General features: G+C 46.1%; 1 protein-coding gene and 1 long non-coding RNA gene across 2 annotated transcripts in view; one reads left to right on the top strand and one right to left on the bottom strand.

Annotated features, from left to right (window-relative positions):
* Positions 1–5,961, bottom strand: part of SCARB2 (scavenger receptor class B member 2) — a 55,209-nt gene extending 49,248 nt beyond the window's left edge. The window contains exon 1 of the mRNA XM_003832291.5: positions 5,304–5,961. Coding sequence (XP_003832339.3) covers positions 5,304–5,420 — 117 coding nt within the window. The 5' untranslated portion in view covers positions 5,421–5,961. The remainder of the gene's footprint in view (positions 1–5,303) is intronic.
* LOC134730191 (uncharacterized) lies at positions 5,862–10,944 on the top strand. Its single transcript, XR_010111859.1, has 3 exons — positions 5,862–6,295; positions 9,450–9,559; positions 10,296–10,944. It is a non-coding gene; the product is annotated as an uncharacterized LOC134730191 (long non-coding RNA).
* The last annotated feature ends 1,823 nt before the right edge of the window (positions 10,945–12,767 follow it).

The raw sequence follows: 12,767 nt of genomic DNA, 5'->3' as shown, positions 1-12,767 counted from the left end.
GGATGGGGTCTGGTATTTTCTAAATCTTTGTAAGTGATTTAGATGCATCTCCTAGAGTCTAGGGGCTATGCTGACAACTGTTAGCCTACTATATTGTCTTAATCATTAATAACGAATGCACTCATAGTCAACATGAATTAGTAAGACACTAAAATAAACTTAATATGATTTTGATATCACAAGATCGTGTTTCTAAAAGCCAGGAAAGAATTTGGATAATTTTGCTTAGGAGTTAGAGAATCTTGCAAGGAAATTAATGACACTGCCTCTGTTTACAGTGCTATAGTTTCTTCCTGTGCTGAGCCAATCACATTGCTCCGTTATAAACTTGGAAAAGAGAAACTAGGAGATGAAGCACGTCTATGAGAGGTCAACAGCTGGAAAGTCACACTGAGGTGGGGCTGAGCAAGCCCGGATGAGTACAGAGCCAGGCTGAGTAAACAGAGGAAGCCTGTTGGTGGAGAAAGCAGAGGAAAAAGTGAGAGGCAGAGTGTGCCTGCTTCCTGCTGACTTTCCACTTTCGGTTGTCCTCTCAGGAGGCCTTACTGTGCCATGGTTCTTGCCCTTTGATTTCTATGAGCTTCCCCTTCCAGATTTACAGAAAGAAAAAAAAGAATCCTATCTTGCCAGAGCTAGTTTGAGTAGGCCTCAACTCCTTAAGAGAGCCAAGAAGCGGGATACATTGTGGTCTGTAAGGACAATGTAGCATGAGAGGTGAGGGATGGCCATAGAATTTATTGTCCAAAGCAGAAATCTTTTGGAGGAAAGGGGGTGTTAGTGATTACACCAGCACAACAGGTACACAGAAACCATGTAGGACTATTCCAGGCAAATGGGATGTATGGTCATCCTTGAGATGGGAAAAGTGGGTTCAGGATCAGAAGGCTAGCTGGCACGCTCTCTCCTTCCCTCTCCATTTGACTTTAGATAAGTCACTTCTATTCCAAGAGCCTCAATTTCCTTGACCGTAAGATAACAGATTTAAGATATCTTTACAGGTTTTTTCTGATCAAGAAAAATCTCAGACTAAGATAAGTCTTCTTTGAATAGAGGCAACTCAGGAGATGAGGTAGATATGCAAGAAGGAGCCTTTTAAAATGATATATAGCTGAATGCCTTTACATACACATCAATAAAGATGTTTTGCTGATTTGACTTTAAAAAACAAGATCCCATATAGTCACCAATCAAAGCAATCTGGTTATCAGTGATTACATTTTACTTCTTTTTTTATTTTTATTTTTATTTTTTTTGAGACAGAGTCTTGCTCTGTCGCCCAGGCTGGAGTTCAAGGGAGCCATCTTGGCTCACTGCAACCTCCGCCTCCCGGATTCAAGCGATTCTCCTGCCTCAGCCTCCCGAGTAGCTGGGACTACAGGCACCTGCCACCACGCCTAGCTAATTTCTGTATTTTTAGTAGAGACAGGGTTTCACCATATTGGCCAGGCTGGTCTCGAACTCCCGACCTTGTGATCCACCCGATTCAGCCTCCCAAAGTGTTAGAATAACAGGTGTGAGCCACCATGCCTGGCCTATATTTTACTTCTTGAGGCATCGGTAGAACAGCTCCAGAGTTTCTATGGCTCCCAAAAGAAACCAGCTGGTACTGACTTGCCCAGAGCCTCAGGTCCAGATGAAGGGGAAGTGTATTTGTCCTGTTCATTGCATCTCTGAGACCTAATGCTACAGTCCTGCCTTGACCTATGAAGAGGAAGTCAAAGGTGTAAACAGTCTCCCACTGGTTCCCTTGCCAGCCCATCCCTTGTTGGCCAGCCCTGACTGTGGCCAGTTCTGCATCCCTATTACTGGGAGACAGTCAACCTGCCAGCACGTCTGCAGAGATTAGGAGCGCAAACTTAATATTCTGAACTGCATAGCTGCTCTTAAAGGTCATGGGATCTCAGAAGTTTGGAGCTAAGAGGAACCATAGCTTGTATAATAAGTTTCAATTCACAGATGACAAATATAGCTAAAGACATAACAACTGTTAACGTTCAGGCATTGTGCGAGGCATTGTGCTGGGTGCTTTATAGAAATCATATGATTTCATTCTTGTGACAACTCTATGAGTTAAGTATTCTTATCCTTATTATTCCTATTTTCAAAATGAGGATGCTTAGGTTTTGAGGGATTAAATACCTTGCCACTGCGCTTGTTCAGCTTAGTCCAAGAAATCCTTAGGGACAGAAAAACAATGTTTGATTCAGTTCTGCTGATTCTCAGGACACTCTTCTTTCTATTAAAATGATCACAGGCGAGTGAAGAGGCATTTAATACGTATCTCAGGCACTGTGCTAGGTGTCAAGGCAGTTCACTGGGATACCAGATGAAATGTAACATAAACTCCTGCCTTTCCAGGCCTAAGGGAGGAAAAGGAACTGCTGGGTCTCTGCAAAGTTCTCTCTTCATGAAGGCCCAAACGCTTGTAAGGAAATGCCTTATTAATGCTCATAATATCCCCTAGGAAGAGGGTGTGGGAAAAAGAGAAGTACTATTATGCCTCTCTTGCAAATGAGAAAATTGAAGCAGAAACAATTACAGGCCTTGCCCAATACGAGGCAGTCACCACTGAGGCCAAAAATGAAACAAAATTGTCTTGCTTCCTTCCACGATATTCACTGGCCAAAATTAAAAGTCTCTCTTCAGTTACCTCTGGTCACTGCAGGGTTCAAGGACAATTATCATTTGAGACAACTTTTTGGATAGGAATTATCTTACTAAGCTTCCCACACCTACTCATTTGAATTTCATCCCTTTCCCCTCTTCCCTTTTTAACGTAGACAAGTCGGGGCATAGACAATCTTCAAATGAAAAAACAAAGAACTGGAAATATCAGAGTAGATTATATTATAACTACATTAGAATCAAGTTATGAATGAATTCTCCCATAGTAATACTAGTGGCAATAAAGATGACTGCCATATATTGATTACCTATTCTGTGCCTGATACTATGCTAAGTGCTTTATACTTGGTCCTACAATAATACACATGCAGAGACAAATCCAGGTTTTGTGGGTCCTGAAGCTTATACAATTTGAAGGGTCCTTCTTAAGAAAAAAGAAAATTTGGGATACAGAATGAGGTACAGGGCTTCGCAAGGGTCTGTGCAAGTGAGGGACCCAAAGCTTAACTTTGCGAGTTTCATGGTAAATGCATCACTGTGCCCAAGTTAGCTAACAGCTCATATCCCCAGTTTTACAAGCAATGAAATTGAGGACCAGGTAAGTTAAGTAACTTGACGTAAGTCATAAAGCTTATACTGGCAAGGATAGGATTTGAACATATGGAATCTGACTCCAAATCTCACGTATTTTCTTTGTGTGGCTTCTAATAAAAATAAAGTTGCTATCACTTATTAAGCACTAACTATATCCCAGAAAGATCACACCTTAAGGTTATAAGAATTATTTGACAAAGCAGATGTGATCGTTAGTCCTTATTATCCCTATTTACAGATGGGGAAAACATGAATCAAGTAAGATTAAACAGCCCACGGTCACCCAGCTGGGACATAGTGGAAGCTAGGTTTCATGCCCAGGAGTGTAACATCCTCAATCTTTCCCACTGTCCCATGCTACCTACCACCCTACAGGTAATACAGGAAAAAGCAGAATAGCGATGTGTGACTTACCTCTAATGACAACAGTATTTCCACACCTGCCCACTGAAACTAGCCCTGTCCTTTAGTTTCATACAATACACCGTGCAGTCCTCCTTAGCTGGGATTGAGCAGCTCTGAAAGTCCACTTCCCTGTACTATTACTTATCAGAACAGAGTCCATTCCTCATGGAGAAAACCACTTGGAAATACCAACACAAACTCAGGCCCTAGCCAAGTTGCCTTACAGCCACCCCCTCACCCAGAGAAATGGAGACACACAGAGACTCTAAGTGCTGGCTATATGGGAACCACGGGGAAGATCACTCATCCTATAGGGCTCCTTGAAACAGCCTTTCAAAGCCATATAAGAAAACTCACATATTTACTATAATTGGATTGCTTTACTCTAGTCACCCAAAGCAAGAGTTTACATCCTCAAACACAGCTCACCATGGATTTGGACATGGACAGGAGTGGAGAAAGGATTCAGTTTCTTTTTTCCTTGAACATGATTGCTCAGAGGAAACTGACCCTCGAGACGCTCAGACAGTGGGCCTTGTCTTCCCTCGGCAATGTGAACTTTAAAAATTACATTATGCTTTGCCATGGTGCTTTTTGAAAAACTGCCTTTAACTGCCAGATTTCAGGTACTCACTTAATTACTTTTGGAAACTCAGTTAAAGGAAGATATCCATTGCCACCTGGAATAAAACAGCTTTACTGACTGGAGAGTGCAGTGATTCAAAGTAGACTAGGCCTGGGCTTTTTTATCTGGCCGCAGCAAGTGCAGACCAGTGGGAGAAATGAAGCGTGCAGTTATGGATGCTAACAAGAAAGGCTGCTGCTCCAGTGATTTTTTTTTTTCTTTTTTAAGGAAAAAATGATCCCAGTAACTCTCTCTTGTTCCTCTTTTGACACAGCTTGGTGGATGTGGGGGAAAGGGCAGATGAAATGACCAGTGAAATCAAAAGATGAAGTCTTCTTAAAGGACTGGCTCTCCAGCCCAATCATCTAGAGGAAGAGACAAGTTCAGATTCTTGTAGGGTATCTAAATGCATCTGTGCCTGAAAATTATGGCCGTTTGAGAAAAACAAGAATTCATGGTGAGACAAAGCAACACAGACTGTTGGTACAAGATACAAAGCCACTAAGTCAGCGTTCAGCAAAGACTGATGGATGAATTGTCACCCAGCCTAAAGGACTGGCCCAGCTACCAACTGCCCCTGCCCAGCCCAAGAGGGCAAGAACACAATAGACCGCACACCCACGTCTCATCCCCAGGCGCACACCACTTCAAAGGCTACAGCAAGCAGACAACATAACCTGCCTCTTCTGCGGTGTCTTTCATTCAGTTCTGTTTCTTCATGAAGTGGGAAGGAAACAAGTTTGGGCCCACCTGAGATTGGGGTGTAGACGGAAGGAGTGGGGAGAGATGCAAACGACAGAACACAACCGAAGGCCTTTTTAAAAGTCAGGATCCATAGCCTTACTTACCACTGTAAAGGGAACAGAGTCGGCTCCATCCTTCCCTATCCTTCTTTAACCCTCGCCTACCAAGCCCTGGAAGACAGGGACGCAAGAAGAGCTCTAGCGCGGAGGGCCTGCCTGAGTGCAGGTCTTTCCCATACAAGATGTAGCAGCAGGGATGGGAGGGTGGGCTGGACGACTCCACAACACACACACAGCCCGCCCCGCCTCACCTTCTCGATACTCTGGTCTACAGCCTTCTGGAAGACCCGGGCCACCAGCAGCGTGACGCTGGTCACCAGCAGGAGCAGGGACAACGTCCCCGCCGTGTAGAAGCAGCACCGGCCCATTCTGTGCGCCGCTCACGGGCCGGGCCGAGCCGCACCCGCCAGGGATCCAACTGCAAGGAGGGAGGAGCCGCCGCAGAGGCGTCGAAGACCCGGGACCCTTCGGCGCCACGCCCTCCCGGCGCCCGGTTCGTGCGCGCAGCTCTGGGCTCCGCGGCCTGGCGAGCGCGGCCCCGGGTGCACGGGGCGGATGGGGCCGCGGAGGGACGGGCCCGGACTCGGTTTCGGTTTCCTTCGCCGGGCAGCCGTGGCGCCCGCCTAGCGCAGCTCGGGAGAGTGCAGGGAGTGCGCAGGGACGTGACGTTCGCGGGCCGGGCTCGCCGCAACCCCGCGAGGCAACCGCCGGCGACTGCGCTGGGAGGCGGGCGGGGGCGGAGGCCGCAGTCATGTGCCCTGCGGCGGCGGCAGTGATTCGGCCCGCGCCCTCCCCGGCCGGTCCCCGGTGGCACTGAGTGGCTGCGGCGCCTGAGCCAGGCCCGGCCTGGCCGCTCCCAGCGCCCTGCACCGCAGGCCCAGCGCTCGCCCCACCGAAATCGCCGAACCTGGTTCACACACTCATTTACTCATTCCGCAGATAGGTCTGAGGGCCTCCCATGGGCCACGCGCTGGGGATTCAAGGTGGCTGGGACATTCCCCTGCTCTAGAGGCGCTCGCAAGTTAGCGGGGACACCGTTACCGCAATTACAACACAATGTAGCAAGTGCTTCTACCAGGTGCCTGCTGAGATCATGCCAGCAAGCATGTTCTGCCTGGATGACCTAGGGCCCCACATTGAACTGGGGCCTGGGGGATGCATAAGTTTGTCACGTAAGGGGCATGTGCAAGAAAGGAAGATGTGCAAAAAAGGGAGGAGGAGGCATTTCACGGAGAAGGAAACGGTGAGCAAAGGCATTGGGGGTGAAAGAGCAAAACCTGTAGGAAGCAAGAAGGAAGTTCCTTTTGACTGTAGGCTCAGGTGTTCAGGGGGTGGAGTCGGAGGCGTTGAGGCCCCAAGAGGTCAGACTTTGAAGGGCTCTTGGTATCCTGTTAAAGATGTGGAAGTTGGGAAGGAGCTTAAAGCAGGCATCGCTGGTGTTCTTGCCTGCTTTGCTCACTATGGTGTCCCAGACACCCAGGACCAAGACCTGCACACAGCCAGGACTCAAGAAGTGTTCGTTAAATGAGTGTTTCTTCTATGCCAGCCCTTTACTAGTTTCTTTGCACAGTTCTACTCATTTAATACCCTTGGCAGTCCTATGAATAGGAGGTTGTGTTTGTCCCAGTCCTCCAGAAACAGTCCCAGATGGGGGTACTATGCAAGAGAGTTTTGAGGGAAAACAGGGAGCTGGACCTGGGATGCAGGTGTGATCCTTGTGAAGGAAAGAGGCAAGCAAGGAAGGAAGGTTGGGTGGAAGGAAGCATTTGATATATATACAGTTCATGTATAAAAAGTTCAGCAAGGCCATTGGGGTGGGGAATCCTTTTGCCAAATGGGCTTGTCCCAGAAGTCTGGCATCTCCCAGAAAGAGGCCTGCCTTAGTATCCCTGCTGTGCTCAGTCATGAGCTGGGAGCAGCCTTAGGAAGCTGGCCTTTGCAGCAGCCTAGGGATAAATATCAGGGTATGGATTTCAGCAGAGCTCAGCAGTTGAGGCGGAGCCATTGGTCAGTTGTGCTATCTACACTGCAAGATCCAAGAAGTACATTTTCTTGGCAACTATAGTGTATTATCCTCATTTTACACTCAAGAACACTGGGGCTCTGAGTTAAGTAACCTAACAAGCTCAACCGGTTGCTGAGTGGTGGATCCTGCTTGAACCAGGATGTAGGGCTGGCTGTTGGCTTCCAAAACCCTCACTTTTTCTACTCTGCGCATTGCTGCATCCCAATCTGTCACTAATGAGAATCTGAGGACAGCAAATCAGTTAGGAGGCTTTGTTGAAGACTTGGTGAGATAGCATGATGGTTTAAAAATGGTGGCAAATTATTTGTTACTCCTTTCGTTGAGAGGTGGGGTCTATACTTTCTCGCTTTGAATTTGGGCAGGTTTTAGCAATTTGTTAAACCAATAGAATACAGTGGAAATGACCATATCCTGGAACTTCTGAAGCTGGATCATAAATGCCTTGCAACTTCTGCCGGGGCCTTTGGAAATTCTTGCTCTTGGAGCCTCAAGTCACCCCTAAGTTCAGCTACCCGGAGACTGCTGCAGAGAACATGGGAAAGACTGTGGGCAGAAGCCCTGAGTCTGTAGGAAGAGAAATGTCCCACCAGTCCCCAGCTGTCCCTAGCCTTTTGAGTCACAGGCCCTAGACATTATAGAGCAGAGGTGAGTGGTCCCTGCTGAGCCCTGCTCAAAATGCAAAATAAAGGATTGTTGTTGTTTAAGCCACTGAGTGTTGGTGTGGTAGGTTACTCAGTAGATAACTGGAGCAGATGGTAAGGGCAGAACTGAGGCTGGGACATCTTGTAGCTACCAAAGCTCTTCAAGCAGCAGCCCCAGAGGACCAGTCCTGTGTTCAAATAGAACCTGGTGGGGTCCTGAATGATTCAACTGTCCCCAGCCTGATGGGTGGGTGGTCTTCAGTCCTCAGGTGTCCACAATCGGCAGCCTTTCTCTTCCCCTAATCCTGCCTCTTCTCTGCTGTTAAGTTTCAGTTAGCTACATTAACTCTGCTCTGTGCCCCAGTTTGCTTAAGGAGTAATGGTAGCCCACTAACCCTCACATGTCCCCTACCTAGGCATTGGTTGAAGTCCTCCTGTCATCTATATGTCCTCTCCTTCCCTAACTAGAAAAAAATATTTGGTAACTTGCCTGCCTAGGTACTTTGGCACTCAGAAGTTCATGCTCACATTGAACTTCCACCCCCTACTCTCTGACTGCTACAATCAGATTTTCTGTTTGCGGGCTCCATTCTGGAGGGCAAACTCCATAGGTACCCACTCCTCCCACCCCTGGACCACCCATCCCAGGGTACTCTTCCTTTTCATTGTTCATTGAGGTCCCTTCTTGTCTCTTGTCTGGGCCACCAGGACAGTAACAGACTGTGGGGATGGAGAGATGGAGACAAATTTGATAAATGTATCTCAGTGTGGGAGAGTTTCTAAACAAGGGTTTACAGCTCAAGTTGCCCTCAGTTTACCTGCTCTCTGAGGATCTCACTCTGTTTCCACTATGTCAGGCGGTTAGTAAGCCACTTCCCCTTTAAAACTCTGGACAAGCCGAATGAAAACCTCTTTCTTGGTTCTTCTTAACACAACTGACCAGGCTAGCATTTTTAAATGTGTTAACATAAGACAGAACAAAAAGGACCTAATTACAGAAAATATAAACAGCTTTTAAGAAAATAATGTATGTTCCCAAAATAGCAGTCTGTGATCCCACAGTAATCTCTGTCTTATCACCAAGGCTGGCACAACTTTTTAGCAGCTGGCCTGGCTGTCTTTCTGTTCAGTTCCATCTTCTCTACCCACAGCTATGTTCAGAAGCTTTTGACACAAAGCCCCAAAATCCAGATTTAAGTTTCTCAATGCCCTTTGGGACTTCCTCCTCATTTCTGATCTATAGGACATGTCTGCACCGCTAATTGGCATTGTTAGTTTATTGCCACAGGATCATCTCACCCTATGAGAGACTTTGCCCTCTCATCCAGGGAGTAGCCCCTGCTTGCCAGCCACTAATAACCCTGAACACACTCTGGAGGGGCAGACAGCTTGGGAAGGGGTTACTGCTCCCAGAGTTTAGATGAGGAGGCTGATGCCAGGGCAGGGAGACAATCAGGAATCTTCCTGGTGACTTCTCTGCCTCGGTTTGGATTTGTGTTCCCTCCAAATCTCATGTTGAAATTTGATCCCCAGTGTTGGAGGTGGGGCCTAATGGGAGGTGTTTGGGTCCTGAGGAGAGATTGTTCATGAATAAATTAATGCCTCCCTCAGGCATGAGTGAGTTGTCAGAGAGCGGGTTGTTGAAAAGAGCTGGCACCTCCTCCTTCTCTCTCTAGCTTCCTTTCTGCCCATGTGCCTCACACAGGTGTGCTCCCTTTCTGCCTTCCCAGGAGTGGAAGCAGCCTGAGGCCCTCATCCAATGCAGATGTCTGTGCCGCGCGTCTTGTCCAGCCTGCAGAACCATGAGCCAAATAAACCTCTTTTCACTACCCAATCTCAGGTATTGTTATAGCAACACAAACAGACGAGGGCGGAAAATGAGGAGACTGATGCTGTGGCAAGGAGATACGGTGATCTCTCTATACCTAAAATCAGAAGACTTTATCTGAGAAGAACAAGTACACTTAATGAATGATTGCTGGTGCCTGTTGAAATTAGGCAATCATTCGGGACTTAGAAAAAGAGCTTTCTTCACAGACTCTAAGGGCTATCGAGGGGAAGCAAGAGGGCTCTTTGGGCTTTACCTTAAATTTAGAAAGTTGATACTATACTCAAATGAGTTTAATGATGTAGTCATTGTATACTTTTATGTTCAAAGTGTTAATGTGTTAAATATAAACATTTAAAATACACCACAGGCCGGGCCAGGTGGCTCATGCCTGTAATCCCAGCATTTTGGGAAGCCAAGGCAGGAGAATCACTTGATCCCAGGAGTTTGAGATCAGCCTGGGTAATGTAGCAAGACTTCGTCTCTACAAAAAAATAAAAAAATTAGCAAGGCATGGTTGCACCTGCTTATGGTCCCAGCTACTCAAGAAGCTGAGGTGGGAAGATCACTTGAGCCCAGAAGGTCAACGCTGCAGTGAGCAGTGATTGTGTCACTGCACTCCAGCCTGGGTGACAGAGTGAGACCCTATCTCAATAAAATAAAACAAAAAATACACCACAATGTCTATAACCCTGTATGGTAGATAATCTCCAAATAAGACTACCAACAATTCTTCCTGTTTTTGTAGGCTCATGCTGCTCCTCACGTCAAAGGTGGAGACTGTTTCCTCCCTTTAATCTGGGCTGGCCTTGTGACCTGCTTTGACCAGTAGAAAATGACAGAACCCATATGTGCCAGTGCCAGGTTTAGATCTGGCAGCTTCTTCGTTTGCCTTCTTGGGACCTAACTGCCATGTCAGAAGCTCAGATTAGACTACTGAATGATAAGAGACCATGTGGGGAGGGATACTGAAGAATGAGAGGCCACATGGATGTCACAACTCCAACCAAGTTTCCAGATGAATACAAGCTCATGCCCCACAGAACAGAGATAGTGAGCTGTCCCTGCTGAGTCCTGTCCAAATTGCAGAATTGTGAGCAAATGAATGGCTGCATATCAAGCTACTAAGTTTTGGGGTGGTTTGTTATGCCATGATAAATAACAGAAACAGTACTTTTATCACTTATTAATCCTTTTAATGCTCCAGGTGCCTAAAAATGAATGGAAATGGCCCTAGGCCTTGCCTACTTTGGGACAGGTCAGGCTCCAAGATACTTCTAAAAGTCTTGGCTTTCTTCTTATTGAAGGTGATCTATAAAATGTACCATCACACCCTAGTGATTTGACATATGTTATTCCTAAATGTTTGTGGGGCATCCTAAATCCTGAGCAATACAGGCTCCATAAGAAAAAATTACTCTCTCCTCCCTCCTCCCCTACCCATCATTCCAAAGTTCTTACATTACAGAACTGCTTTATGCAGATAGGCTTACATATCCCAGAGGAGAGCTCATATACCATTTATATTATATCACATGCACCTGTGCCAGGCCACAGAGACTCTGTGAAGTTACCCATGTCCCTGTCTACTGCCTCCTCCGATCAAGAAGACCTCATGGCTTCCTCATTATCATCTTTGCACCCCCAACTAGGGGAATCTTTTCCAGTTTGTTTTGGTTTGGTTTGGTTTTTATTTTGTTTGGGGTTATGGGAAAATGAGAATTCCCCTCTTCAAATTCTTATTTTCCTTTTTGTTCCCCTAATAATGCAGACTTATTGAAACACGGAACTAGGAGGAGATATCCTATTCACCTTTTTCTCTTCCCTTTCCTGAAAACACAAGCGTAGTGTTGTCTAACTAATAGAATGTGTGGTTGGAGGGCGAGGAGTCAGGAGATCAAAGAGGAGAAAAATATAGTGGGCAAAAAGGGTGAATATGTCAGCAATATTATCTGCTACTTGTACATAGTACTTGTACGAGCACTATGCTAGACAGTGGGCTTGCATTACTTCATTTACTCCTTACAATGCCCTATGATGTAGACATTCTATTTTAAGGATAAGGAAACTGAGGCACACAGAGATTGACTAAGTAGTCCAATGTTACTGGCCAGTAGGAAGCAAAGGTATTACTAAATCCCAGTCAGTCAGATGCTTTAGCCAGGCTCTTAACCCCTTAGCCACTGCTTGGGACTTCTGGCCTCATGCTTATTGAGAGTAAAAGGAAAGCAGTGAAAATTGCAAAAAATAAAAATAAAAATAAGCAATGGCACTGGAATACTCATGGTGACCTGGGCATCCAGGAGGGGCACAGGTTGGAATTAGTGTGTGTGGGAGACAATGCCTCTGCCTGAACCTGATGTTGAACTAGAATGGAGAGCCAGGAAGGAGTTGCCAGTCCGGTGGCCAAAATTATACTTTGCAATATATCTAAGGTATATTCTGACGTGAAATGTATTCTAATGTGTTCTCACTTGAGGTACTTTGATGGTACTTTCTAGAAGCAAATGAAGCTTGGGTTGGGTTTAAACTCACTGTGGCAAAGCCAGCATATTGTGAAATATCAAGGCTGTCTGATTTCCTGCATGTTGTGAAATCAGGGCTAAATAAACAACACGAGAGGTCACAGTTATTCTTTAATGATGTGTTCCATGGGGAGAAGCTGTATAAACGAGAAAGCCAGGTTTACTCAGCATCTCTTTCTGAGGGGAGAAAGGGGGGATGGAGAGTGAAGAGGGGACTGTCTGAGGGTAGAGGCAGACTTCGTCAGCCTGGAGTGGTGGGGAGAAGATATTTGGCCAGAGATAGGGGTGCAGTAGTGGAATGGGGAATGGGGGGCTTAGATATTAGACTATGGAAAGGGTAAAAATAAGCCCCGCCCCTCACCACTAACCTGGTCCCCGCATGACTTCTAACCACTGCACCCACCACATATCCTGAGACTCTGAAATGATTACCTAGAAGCCTCCTATACTCATCAAACCTCAGAGAAGACTGCTATTCAGTTAACTTTACAACAGTTGTAAGCATTTCCAGTTCTTTCATAAATAAATACTATTTCTTTTTAGTGTCAATGAAAAACGTTTCAGAATATTAATGAGTAGTGTTTGCTTCAATTGCACTGTAAGCTATCTTAAGCAGAACTGTTTCCTCCATTTTGAATCAAACCAGAGGAGACAGAGATGCAAATCACAGTTCTTTAAAAAGTTAAACAGAATTA

The sequence above is a fragment of the Pan paniscus genome, chromosome 3 (assembly GCF_029289425.2).
Source record: "Pan paniscus chromosome 3, NHGRI_mPanPan1-v2.0_pri, whole genome shotgun sequence".
NCBI lineage: Eukaryota > Metazoa > Chordata > Mammalia > Primates > Hominidae > Pan > Pan paniscus.
The sequence above is the reverse complement of the archived record's forward strand: the minus strand, read 5'-3'. Positions and strand labels throughout refer to the sequence as shown.